The 12,422-nt window shown below is 46.8% G+C and overlaps 1 protein-coding gene across 18 annotated transcripts in view; it reads right to left on the bottom strand.

Annotated features, from left to right (window-relative positions):
• nrxn3b (neurexin 3b) overlaps positions 1-12,422 on the bottom strand; it is a 286,336-nt gene that overhangs the window by 73,393 nt on the left and 200,521 nt on the right. For all 18 annotated transcript variants that reach the window (XM_030345350.1, XM_030345342.1, XM_030345345.1 and 15 more), the window contains one exon: positions 2,019-2,200. In XM_030345350.1, coding sequence (XP_030201210.1) covers positions 2,019-2,200 — 182 coding nt within the window. The remainder of the gene's footprint in view (positions 1-2,018; positions 2,201-12,422) is intronic.

Below are 12,422 nucleotides of genomic sequence, written 5' to 3'. Positions count from 1 at the left end.
CACCTTATCTTTCTCTCTCGTCACATCTCTCGCTTGCTTCATCTTCTCTCTGTCTCTCTCTCTGGCTTTAACTCTCCTCCACTCTCCCTTCGTCATTGTCTCTCCCCACCTCTCTACCTTTATCCCTATTTTGTTCTCTTAATCTTCCTCTCTTTATCTCTCTCTCTCTCTCTCTCTCTCTCTCTCTCTCTCTCTCTCTCTCTCTCTCTCTCTCTCTCTCTCTCTCTCTCTCTCTCTCTCTCTCTCTCTCTCTCCCTCCCTCCGCCTTCTTCTCTCTCTCTCCCTCTATCTCGCCCGTCCACACGCCCTCCTCTGCAGTGTGTGTGTGGCTATGAGAGAGTGAAAGCAGGCTGTGAATTGAAGTCAACAACCCGGTGAGACCGTAACGATCCTGTCATTAAACTCGTCGCCACGGTGACGAACGGTCATGCCACGCAGCCTACCGCATTCCGCCGACCTAGCCCGGAAACTCCCCTAATGGCGACCCTTTTCTATAATGTGCTATTGTTTTATTATTTCATCTTCGTCAACATATATATAAAAAAGAATGGCACACTGTATTCACCTCATACTGTATACATTGTTTTATACCTTGAATTACCTTTGCTCCTGCCTGTTACTGTGTGTTTTTATAGTGCATTGATGACCCTTGCTATATCATTGAAATTCCAATGTGGAGAATGACCATGTTGTGCTGCACGAATGGCGATAAAAGGCTTTGACGAAGAATGGAAAGAGGGAATGGCTTGCTATATAGGCTGCGAGTGGGCATGAATGTGGAGCGTTTGGTCTTTCTGTTGAGCGATAGCGAGGCCTTTCAGTGGTTCGGCAGGATTGCGGTTATCCGCCTTCGTTATTTATTTTTTCAAAATATTTGTCACTTTTTGTGTTGTTATTGGGTATTGTTCACTTCAGAATCAGAGCGTGACCCATTGAAAGAGGGGCAAGAGACGAAAGGCAAAAGACGCAGTGCGCAAGGTTAAACCATTTGTGGACACTTTTAGCTGTAACAATACGATAAGTATGTCAGCCCCGTCTCATTGGAAGTACTCAGAACTACCAGGTTGGCTAGAAAAAACGTATCGACACAATGCTAGGACAATCTTTGATAGTCAATAGGCAACCACACACAGAATGGTGACTGCAATTTAATTGAACAACGAAAGATAAAGTTTTCATTAGACCGTTTTCAGGACAAATGGATGGATTGCAGATTATTTTTTATTTTTTTCAAATTTCTGCCACAAATAGGTCTGTAATCCTCTTGAAATGTCGATTGGGTGAATCTTTTTAACTGATTCAGCCAGTTCCGATGAAAATTTTCCTTTTGCCCCAATTGTTGGGTTTGGTGTGTATGGATCTGCAGTAGGTCTAAACATATCAAGGGGTATCCGAATTCAGGTATAAATTTATGAAAGTGTATGTGAGTACATACAGCAGGTTTGAAAGTGTTTATCAAGATACATTATCAAGGTATATCCTAGTTTATAGGTATGATAGTGTATACAGTATGTACGAAACTGTATCCGTATGAAAGTGTGTATGTATGTAAGTGATGTATCCAGATGTCCATCCTATTTGATGTACAGTATGTATCCAGGAGTATGCATCCAGGTGTAGACATTTCACGATGTACATGTATCTGAGTTTGTTGTATCCATGTGTATACGTGTCCAGGTGTATATCTATCAAGGTTTATACATCAAGGCATTTATGTATAAAAAACAGGTGTATAGATATCAATGTCTTTACACATACAGATGAATACATAACGAGGTATGTATGTATCAAGTGGTCTACTTATCCAGATGTATATACGTATATATATATATATAAATATATATCAAGGTGTTTATGTATCCAGGTCTATATATATCAAGGTGTATACATATCAAGGTGTATATGCATCAAGGCATGTATGCATCAAGGCGTCTACGTATCCAGGTGTAAACATGTCCAGCTGTTGACATATCAAGGTGTGTACACATCAAGCTGTGCGTCGTAGACGCCTGACTCACGATGTGCAGCATGATGTAGTCTCCCAGGCGCGGGGCGCTGTCGATGCGGACCAGGATGCCGTCCTGGATGGTGCTGCTGAACCCCACGGCCAGACGGTCCGTCCGCGTGCTGGGCCTATCGTTGTTGGGCCAGGTGTAGGTGATCAGGCCTCCGCCCTTCCCGAAGATGTAGGTGGTGCCAGCTGATACAGAGAAGGGAGAAACAGAGCACAACGATCAGCGCACCGCTCCTGTTCGCTTTGTCCCCGACAGGCACAGTCAAAGCGAAAATATAACATTTGTACTACAATGCAGCTTATGGTATGCTCATAAATGCGATGATATATTATCCTTATTTATTTTAAGATCGGGCTCCTCTCGGTTTCCACTCCTTTAAAAGATGAACGCATTCAACTGAACCTTTTTTGGAAACCAAGAGCGAGAGAGGTAGGAGGAAAGTGCAGGAGTGAATAAAGAAAGTGAGAATGGTAGCCAGAGAGATATATTCATCAGACGCCCCAACCCGTGTTCAGGCGCTGTACTCTAACTAGACACTGGGGAACCACAGGATCCTCCCATGCATCACACTCCTCCAGACACAAAACAACCAAAATACTCCCAATAAAGGGCAAATTCAAATTCCCAGTCAGCTTCCCGGCTAATGCTAATGGTGCCAGGTTCTATTTCAGGGGATCTAATGTGATTCTACTCACCTCCACCTCTGGATGCGTGTGAGCGGGTCCCAGGGCACCCGCTAGGTCTCTGACCTATCCAACTATTAAATATAGCCCCCTTTCCAGGGAATTACAGCTGGCATCGCCAGATAGGGATAAGTCTCCCGATCCTCATGTATTATACATGATAACCGCAACCGGAGAACAGTGGCCCAAAAGGAGAGTGGGAGGTAAAAAAAGAAGAAAAATCGAAACTGAAAACCTCCGGAAAAACGGATAACCTTCGTGTGTAATTTGACAAATGCAAATGCGACCGTAAAAAGGCACCTTTGTGTGTGCTTCCGCTGAGTCTCGCCAGACACGCGACCCAGCTCAACTGTGTCAGGGTGAGACATCGTGATGGCGTTGCGTTCACTGCGTGGCCCGCTTCTGAATTAGTTAGCATGGATTTGTTCTTGTTAACAGCGACGCATAAACAAACGCATATAAATGTTCATCTTTTCCGAGAACTTGTTTTTATTGCTTTGGACGTAGTTCCTAGAAACTCTGCCTGAGGTTTACACCGGCATGCAGGAGTACACATTTTAGCACTGTGTGTGTGTACACACACACACACACACACACACACACACACACACACACACACACACACACACACACACACACACACACGCACACACATGTACACACAGAGATGTAAAAGAGCGTCCGAGAGATCAAAAGCATTGGATCCGAGTCGAGAGAGAGAGAGAAAGAGAGTGCGAGTAAGTAAGAGAGAGACTGGGGAGGGAGAGTGAGAGAGAGAGAGAGAGAGAGAGAGAGAGAGAGAGAGAGAGAGAGAGAGAGAGAGAGGGACAGAGAGAGAGAGAGAGAGAGAGAGAGAGAGAGAGAGAGAGAGAGAGAGAGAGAGAGAGAGAGAGACAGAGACAGAGAGGGATAGAGAGAGAGAGAGAGAGAGAGAGAGGGAGAGAGAGAGAGAGAGAGAGAGAGAGGCAGAAACAGAATGTGAGACTACAGGTCTTAATCAATATGGGACAGCGGGGGGTTCGGCTCGGCAGCCCTGAGGGCCTGGAGCGCAGCACCGAGCTTGAAGGCGGGCGGACAGGGAATTGCTAACGACACTCCTCCAGCGCTTGCGTTATTGTTGTATCTTGTTTCAAGGGAGAGTGGGTCGGGCCCCACCCCTGCTTATAACCCCCTCTCTCTCTGTCTCTCTCTGTCTCTCTCTGTCTCTCTCTCTCTCTCTCTCTCTCTCTCTCTCTCTCTCTCTCTCTCTCTCTCTCTCTCTCAGCCACGGTGATACCGGATTGGCCCGGTGATGGGTGTCCAGCTGACCCCCTCCCTAAACACCGACTTTGCGATGCCCCGTGGAAACGGGTCGTTTGTGGACGAGAGAGGAGCCGCGGACATATACTGATAGCAAGGGAGCTAGAGAGAGCAGGATAGAGAGAGAGCACGATATGGAGAGAGAGAGCCAGAGAGAGAGAGAACGATATGGAGAGAGAGAGCCAGAGAGAGAGAGAACGCACACACACACACACACACACACACACACACACACACACACACACACACACAGACACACACAAAAGTGTATGCATGTCTAATACCATCCCCCGCAACAAGAAAGCCGAGCACGTGATGCACAATAAACGAGCCCCGTCCCAACACGCACTGAAGCTTGAGCAAGTCTGGACCCTCAATCAGACCCCGCACCCAATCAGTGGCTGCTGTACGCCCGCATTCTCCAACTCAACTACCTCATCACTTATTGTGAAACCAATAATTATACACACTCAGTGGAAGAAAAAAAACGGAATCTTTCGCTCTGTATTCTAACTCGCTATTTTGTTCCCTTTCTTTTTTTTTTGTCCCCTAATCAGTGCATTGCCGGGTCTCAGCAACTTTGGAGACAAGCTGGGGTGTGAAGCGACGGTTCACACCGTGAAGGAGGAAGGGGGGGGGGAGGGGGGGCCTGCAGCGCCATGTTTTGTCTTTCTTCTTCATCGTCGCCATCTACTTCCTGTCATGGAGAGGGTGCGAGTCTGCCTGTAGCTGAGGCACTGGTGACAGGGCACTTGGGCGCGAGAGGGAGAGGCAAAGGGAGAGAGAGAGAGAGAGAGAGAGAGAGAGAGAGAGAGAGAGAGAGAGAGAGAGAGAGAGAGAGAGAGAGAGAGGGGGAGGGGGAGAGGCAGGGAGAGAGAGCAGAACATGAACAGAACCGCCTCGAGCCCCCCTACCCATCGTGATAGGCTCACACCGGATCTGGCTTTGGCTTGGTGTCGCACCCTAACTCCAGGCCAAAAGACTCCAAACTTCAGACTCGTCAAGGAAAGACACACACACACACACACACACACACACACACACACACACACACACACACACACACACACACACACACACACACACACACACACACACACACACACACACAGATGTCAAGAACACAATTACAAACACACACGCTGGATAGTGTGATGGTGAGGGGAGTTTCAGGCATCCCGGCCCGGCCAATTATCACATTGAGGAGAATCACTTTTTATCATATCAAGAACTGCCACTGTTTTTTATCAACACACACATTGATGCACACACAAAGACACACATCAAAGCATAGATGTACACACACAAACACGTGCATATGCAAACACACACACACACACACACACACACACACACACACACACACACACACACACACACACACACACACACACACACACACACACACACACACGCACACACACACACACACACACACAAACACACACACACACAAACCATGGCCATATGTTGAAAGGAATGCAGAGAAGCACGCTCACACACACTACAACACGCTCCCACGTATATGTATGGCCAAACAGACCGATAAATAGATAAATACACACATGTTCAGCCACCGTCACAAATACACACACAAACACACACACAAACACAAATACACAACAACTCATGAAATGTGTTCATACACGGGTTGACAATCTACAAAAAAAACACAACTTGTGATTTGAGACTACATCATGTCGCCCTCATAACCTGAGACCGGCCTGCCCTGGCTCCCTTCACACAGAGAGGGAGAGCGAGGCAGTGGAAGGGACGAACGAATCAAGAGATATGAAAAGGCTGAGGGTGGGGGTGATAGAGTAAGAAAGAGTGAGAGAGCGATGTAGAGATTGAGAGAGGGAGAGCTGAAGAAATAGAGAGATAGAGAGAGAGAGGGGGGGAGGTAGATGGAGAGAGGGAGGGAGATGAATGGAGGAGATAGAGAGCAAGGAGTAAAGTTGGAGAGAGATGGGAGAAAAGATGGAGGAAAAGAGAGGGGCAGAGAGAGCGAGCAAGATACACTCTGCATTATTCATATGTTCCCTGCGCGTGTTGAGATGGTGGCGAGACTGCGAAATACGGCATCAATTTCAGGGTCCTTATCCAAAATGGACAAACATAAACAGCAGCTCTCGGTGGAAGGAGTGGGGAAACGTGCTCTAAATCTTAGGAAGAACGCTCTTCATGGGGCCCTATTGACTGTCTAGACAAACCAATCACATAGCAGGAAATGATCAAAACGATGGCAGTTTGGTGAGAGGCACCGTTGGGTTTTAAGTGACAGTGGAAAACGCATCTTTGCACATTTTGATATCTTGTTAAGGTTCTGATAATCCAGTAGTGCTTTTATTACTCTTGGCTCAAAACCCAGCTGTTGTCACGTGTTTGCATCCATCCGCGGTTGCATCCCATTAAACTGTTCCTTTGCCACATCATTTCAGTTCTCTTTAAAAAAATACAAAATAAAAAAAACTTTTGGAAATTTTAATAAAGCATCAATAAAGAAGCACAGGCCTTGCTACCATTGGGGCTGACCTGGCCGGAGGCAGATTGAACTAGATTGTAAATCTGTGGCTGACCAAACTTCGGCTCAGTTCCACTAATGAGTCCAGATGTTGACCCACAACCACCTCACCCAGACCGCGGAAGATAGCCGGTAGCCATCTCCCTCTAAGCTTTTGTCCTCTGCTGCTTCCCTTAGTAGAGACATTGAAAATGGCCCCTTTTAGCAAATCCCTTTAAACACTAGTCACCAGTTAGATTTTCCTGCCTCTTCGGACGCCTGTAATTACCCCGTATATTGTTTCTTAATGAGTTCATTCAGCCGTCCGGGACACTTAGTGAGTTAAATGCAGAACGGGGTCGCTTCGAGTTGGGTTCCACAATCAGTGTGTTTTTTGTGTTGTTGTTGAGGTCTTTGTTTTCAGAGTCAGGGAACCTGAACATGGTGAAAATGCCTGATTCCAGGGAGAAGGGGATCCCGAGAAGCGGATTGGGGATCAACAGATTACTGTGCTGTGTTTATTTTCGGAAGTTTGGAAGGTGGGGAAATCTCATCTCAATTTCGGGATAATCTTGTCATGGCAGGTGGGAGCCGTACAGGAAGCTAGCTGTAGTGTCGGGGAACACAACTGAACCGAACTGAATCGAGAGAACTGAATACCAGAAAAGGATGACTCGAAAAATCGCATGCCAACAAGAAATGCTTGTCATACGACGAGCAGTTCCTCAGCTGGCAACAAATTCAACAGCGGAAGAAGCCATGTAAACTATAAGGCCAGTAGCAGCAGCAAAGCAGTCAAACTACTACTCAGCAAGACAAGAGCAGAGAGTGGTGGGGGAGGAGTTGGTGGAGGAGGAGGAGGAGGAGGAGGAGGTGGTGGTGGAGGAGGAGTTGGTGGAGGAGAAGGAGGAGGTGGTGGTGGAGGAGGAAGAGGTGGGGAGATGGCAGCACACGTTTCCTTCAGCCCCAGTGATTCATTGCCTCTGCAATTTGTCTCCGTTCAGAGGCAACCCACCGACCAGAGACTGGGTCAAGGCCGCGGCCTCCATTTCCCAGAGATCCCGGCGGCGTAGTGGGGGGGCCGGCGGGGTCAGGACAGGGTGGCGCCGTGTCCTGTCCTTCAGGAAGTCCCACGTCGCGCCAGCCGTGCGCTGGCCTGGCCGACACGCTGCCTCTGGACCCAGAGCTCAGAGTCTGGGCGGCGGGTCCCTGATCTCATCTTTTATTTATAAATAAATATAGAAATATTAATTTATATATATATATATATATATATATATATATATATATATATATATATATATTTATTTTTTTTACTTTAGAGGGCTTGGGATTAACTCATGCTTATATATATATATATATATATATATATATATATATATATATATATATATATATATATATATATATATAAAAAAAATATATATATATATATATATATATAAATTAATATTTATATATATATATATATATATATATATATATATTTTTTTTTTTACTTTAGAGGGCTTGGGATTAACTCATGCTGGTCCTTACGCTGGTTGAATATGTGTGTGTGTATAAATATATATATATATATGTATATATGTATATATATACATATACATATAAATATATATATATATATATACATATATTTGAAACCAATAGCTCTCCATCTCCGAAGGTCCATTACTTCCCACGCATTATCTCACACACTGTCAGAGCCACAGCAAGGATCGGCGGGAGGGAAGAGGACAGCCAATCCCGACAAAGACGTGACTGAAGACGCACGGTGAGAGGACATGTGTTTGTCGATGGCTTCACACTCGAGTTTCGAAGGCTTCACACGTGGAGACCAGTGAGAGGCCATTATATTCTTAAGAGCGCCGGTGTGTCGGTTTGAGGAGCGTAAAGGTGTGAAGTGACTGCCAAGCATCCCCTCTCTGGTGGGTTTTAGTCCGCAACACTAACTAAAAGGTAGATGAGATAACAAGCGTGTGTGAGCAGCTTCCAATAAAATGTGGCTCCATTTTAAAGCATGAATATTGATGCACCGATACATACGGTCCCGACACAGGAAAAAAGGACCAGGTACTGTGTTTCAAAGCTAGCAGAAACTCCCGGTTTACTAATCCTGCTAATTCTAACGCAAAGTCTTTCAATTACTAAAAAGAATAATAATGTATTGAACTTTAGTTTGGTTTCAAAGCGCCCCCTTCCTCTCGTTATTACAGGGCAAAGTCATGGCAAACGGGAACCACACTGAACAGAAGAACCAGTTAGGCCGACTGCGGGAGGTAGTAAGCCATGCTATTCTGCAGACCTAGCCCCGATTTGTTCTCAGGAGGTGGAGGAAACACGGAGGTCGAGGGGGGGGGGGGGGGGGGGGGGGGGGGGGGGGCGGCGGGATGGGAGGGAGGGAACTGTCTTTTATTCAGGTTGAATCCCACACTGGGCTTGGGCAGGTGAGAGGGTTATTTCATAGAACGCCACTGCCCCAGGGCTAGCATGGGCCAATTAGGTGGCCCCATGGTGTGTGTGTGTGTGTGTGTTTGTGTGTGTGTGTGTGTGTGTGTGTGTGTGTGTGTGTGTGTGTGTGTGTGTGTGTGTGTGTGTGTGTGTGTGTGTGTGTGTGTGTGTGTGTGTGTGTGTGTGTGTGTGTGTCTGTGTCTGTGTGTGTTCTGGTGTACAAGTGTCTGACAGCCCTCACAGTACAGGGTCCATGGTCAACACCCACCATTCTCCCGCAAAGTCACACAAAGGAAGGCAGCTGGTTTGGTGAATGTAGTTTACACATATACACGTGCATGCACCACATGCACACACACACACCCTCTCCACTCCCTCTTTTCAAGTCCCTGTGTGTGTGTGTGCTTGTGAGTGTACGTGCGTGTGTGCTCTTGTGTGTGCTCGTCCGTGTGTCTGCATGTATGTATGTGTGTGTCTGTCTCGTTATCTTTTGAGCTTCCGGCAACACAGGGGCCACCCCAGGGAGAAAGTGAACAGAGGTCGAACAAAGTTAGAGGCATTCGAACGTCGTGCCGTCTGAGAAAATAACAAAAAAAAAACACAAAATACATAAATAAACAAATAAACATTCCGGGGAAGAAGAAAGAAGCAAAATTGTAATTGCCTCCTCAGTCTCGATCAGAAAGCGTTTCTATGACGATGGCAATGCTCAGCACGCGCCCGCCACGGTGAAATCGTTCCGCTTGCCCTCCTCTCATTCGCTGACAATAAGGGATGAAGCTGGAGAGGAGAATCGAGTTGTGGGATTGCGCGAGCGCTGTAATGACGAGGATCTATCGGCACTTTACAACCTCTTATCATTTCATAATTCATATTTCCAACTGTTGCCTCTCAACCCGCCGTAAGGGATAATGAAAGGAGAGGGGGGTGGTCCTATGATGGAGTGCTATACATGGGTTGTCCTATCTCTCTCTCTCTCCCTCTCCCTCTCTCTGCCAAAATTGGTAGAAGAATTTATGAATATGTTCCATTATCACAGAGTATCATGTGTTTATCTGTTTATATTTGAATGTGTGTGTGTGTGTACTCTATGTCTATGTGTGTGTGTATGTGTGTATGCCGCATGTTTGTGTGAAACATAAGTGGTTTCACACACACATTGTAATATGCCTGTATTGTTATATGCCTGTGTTATGCATCTGTGTGCAAACATAAATGTGTGTGTGTGCGTTTTGTGTTTTTGTGTATGTGTGTGTGTTTGTGTTTGGGCGACACATGTGTACATGCGTGTGAAGACATATACCCTGTTTCTTCATATTTCTCTACAGAGGTTACTGGTGGTAAACCATGCGGTGGATTCTTTCGGGCCGGCTATGTGCACGCCATCCATCCTTGCTTGGAGCTGTATGCAAAACACAGGACATGATTGATGGGGGGGCAATGTATTGTAAAAAATAGCTGTGGGGAAATAACACAGGCCCACCACCACCACAAACACCCCCCCACCCCCAATGTAAATCCACACTGTTTCCTTCTGCATATAATATAGCGGAGCGTATGGAATCATGCGCCGAAACAAAACAGCAGTATTAAAAGTTGTCTTGCCTAACGCTGGATAAAGGTTCACGCCTTTATACTTAAAAAAATCATGCCGCAGTTATGACGGGAATGGCCTGTTATAATTGAGATTTTACTATTTTTTAACTAGAATGAGAACTGAATTGTTATTTTTCCATTGTGCATTGGTGGCGGTGGAGGAATATCCATTGGAGCATAACTCATCTGATGTACCATTTTCTCTATTGCTCTGATATACCATCCGTTTTCCATAGCCCCATCTGATGTTCCCTCAGTCAATCAAAACCGGAGTGATTGCTTGCTCCTGAATCTGACTTCTTCCACTTGAAAACTCCCCTCAGGCGGGTCTGCTGCGATGAAGGTGTGGCGTGCGGCCATGTTTGCTGTTTTCCATTACAATGCCAACAGACAAGATCGCTCCGAGGTACCAAATTACCGCAGTCACGCATAGTCGAGAAGTTCATTTTTTCTTTCCTTTCGTGTCAGCCCTCAAACTGAGGGCGACGAACATTCTACACATTTTTCCGGGGTACTGTGAACAGCATGGTGTCCCATCTGTACCGCAGAGCAGGGGCAGAAGTGGGGAAGCTGAAAAAAAAAGTAGAGAAGCAACGAGAAAAAGAAAAGAAACAAGGGGAAAGAGACAGAGGGATACGCTACAAGGCTTTTTCCAACAGTCTTTAGTGCGAGTTGTAAAAAAAGTACACGCAAACGTTGCCAACCGCTACTCTGATAGCTAGCTCGCTACACAAAGGTTAACGCGTGTCAACATAGCGGTAAGCTAGCCGGTCGACACGGCCCCAAACAATATGCCCAAAAGGCTATTTTTCGCACTCTTTGCTGCGAGTGGTCAAAAGTTCACAAACGCTGCCGTCAACCGCACCTGATAGCTGAGTGCTACACAAAGGTTAACGCACGTCAACGTACAGTGAGCTAGCAGGCAAACACGGCCCCAATAGAATAAACACAAAACCCCTTTGGACACACGCACGGTCAGTCCGCTGACAGGAGGATGGTCGGTGAGCGCAAAACATTACACCCTCATTACAGCAAGGAAACTCGGACAAGCCTGTCTCACACACCCAGTATCTCCCCCCGACTCCCTCTCTGTCTCCATCTCCCGCTCTCTCCTCCCTTTCCTCACTGCCTTTCTCTCAACCCCTCCCCTCCTCCCCTCCCTCCTCCCTCCGTCCCAACAACTCTTTGTCTCCTCCCGTCTATCTATCCCTTCCTCCCTCTCGTTCTCCTCCCATCCTTCCCACCTGGCCTCCTTCATTCCACCCCTCCCATCATCCAACCTGCCCTCTATCTCTCCTTCCACCGCCTGCCGCCCCCTCAATCTCCTCCCCTCTCCCCCTCTCCCCCCCCTCTCTGCCTCCATCCTTCTCCGTCACTCCGATCTCCTCCTGCTGCATCGCTGACAGTCTTTCTTCTTTGTTGTTGCGGTGAGCAGACTGAGAGACTTTAAATTACTTTCAGTTTTTTCTCCCTGCCTCCCTCCTCCCAACTCTGTGGAAGTGTCAGCTCCCCTTCTCTGTAAGCATGGAGAGTAGGAAGAGGAAAAGGAGGAGGAGGAGGAGGAGGAGGTGGAGGAAGTGGTGGTGGAGGAGGAGGAGGTGGAGGTGGAGGACAAAGGATGAGGAGGAGGTAGAAAAGGAGGAGAAGAAGAAGAAGAAGAAGAAGAAGAAGAAGAAGGAAAAAATAGGAAGAGGAGGAAGAGGAAGATGAGGCTGATCAGGAGGATTAGGAGGAAGAGGTGGAAGCTTATACGGAACAGAAGGAGGAGGAAGCGGTGGAGGAAAAGAAGGATGGGGAGATAGAGATGGAGGACAACGAGGCTAAGAAGGATTCAACTAGATAAAGGAGGAGGTGGAGGAGGAAAAGAAAAAGAAA

Source organism: Gadus morhua, chromosome 21, assembly GCF_902167405.1.
Source record: "Gadus morhua chromosome 21, gadMor3.0, whole genome shotgun sequence".
In the NCBI taxonomy this organism is placed as follows: domain Eukaryota; kingdom Metazoa; phylum Chordata; class Actinopteri; order Gadiformes; family Gadidae; genus Gadus; species Gadus morhua.
Note: the sequence above shows the minus strand (reverse complement) of the source record. Positions and strands in the feature narration are given on the sequence as shown.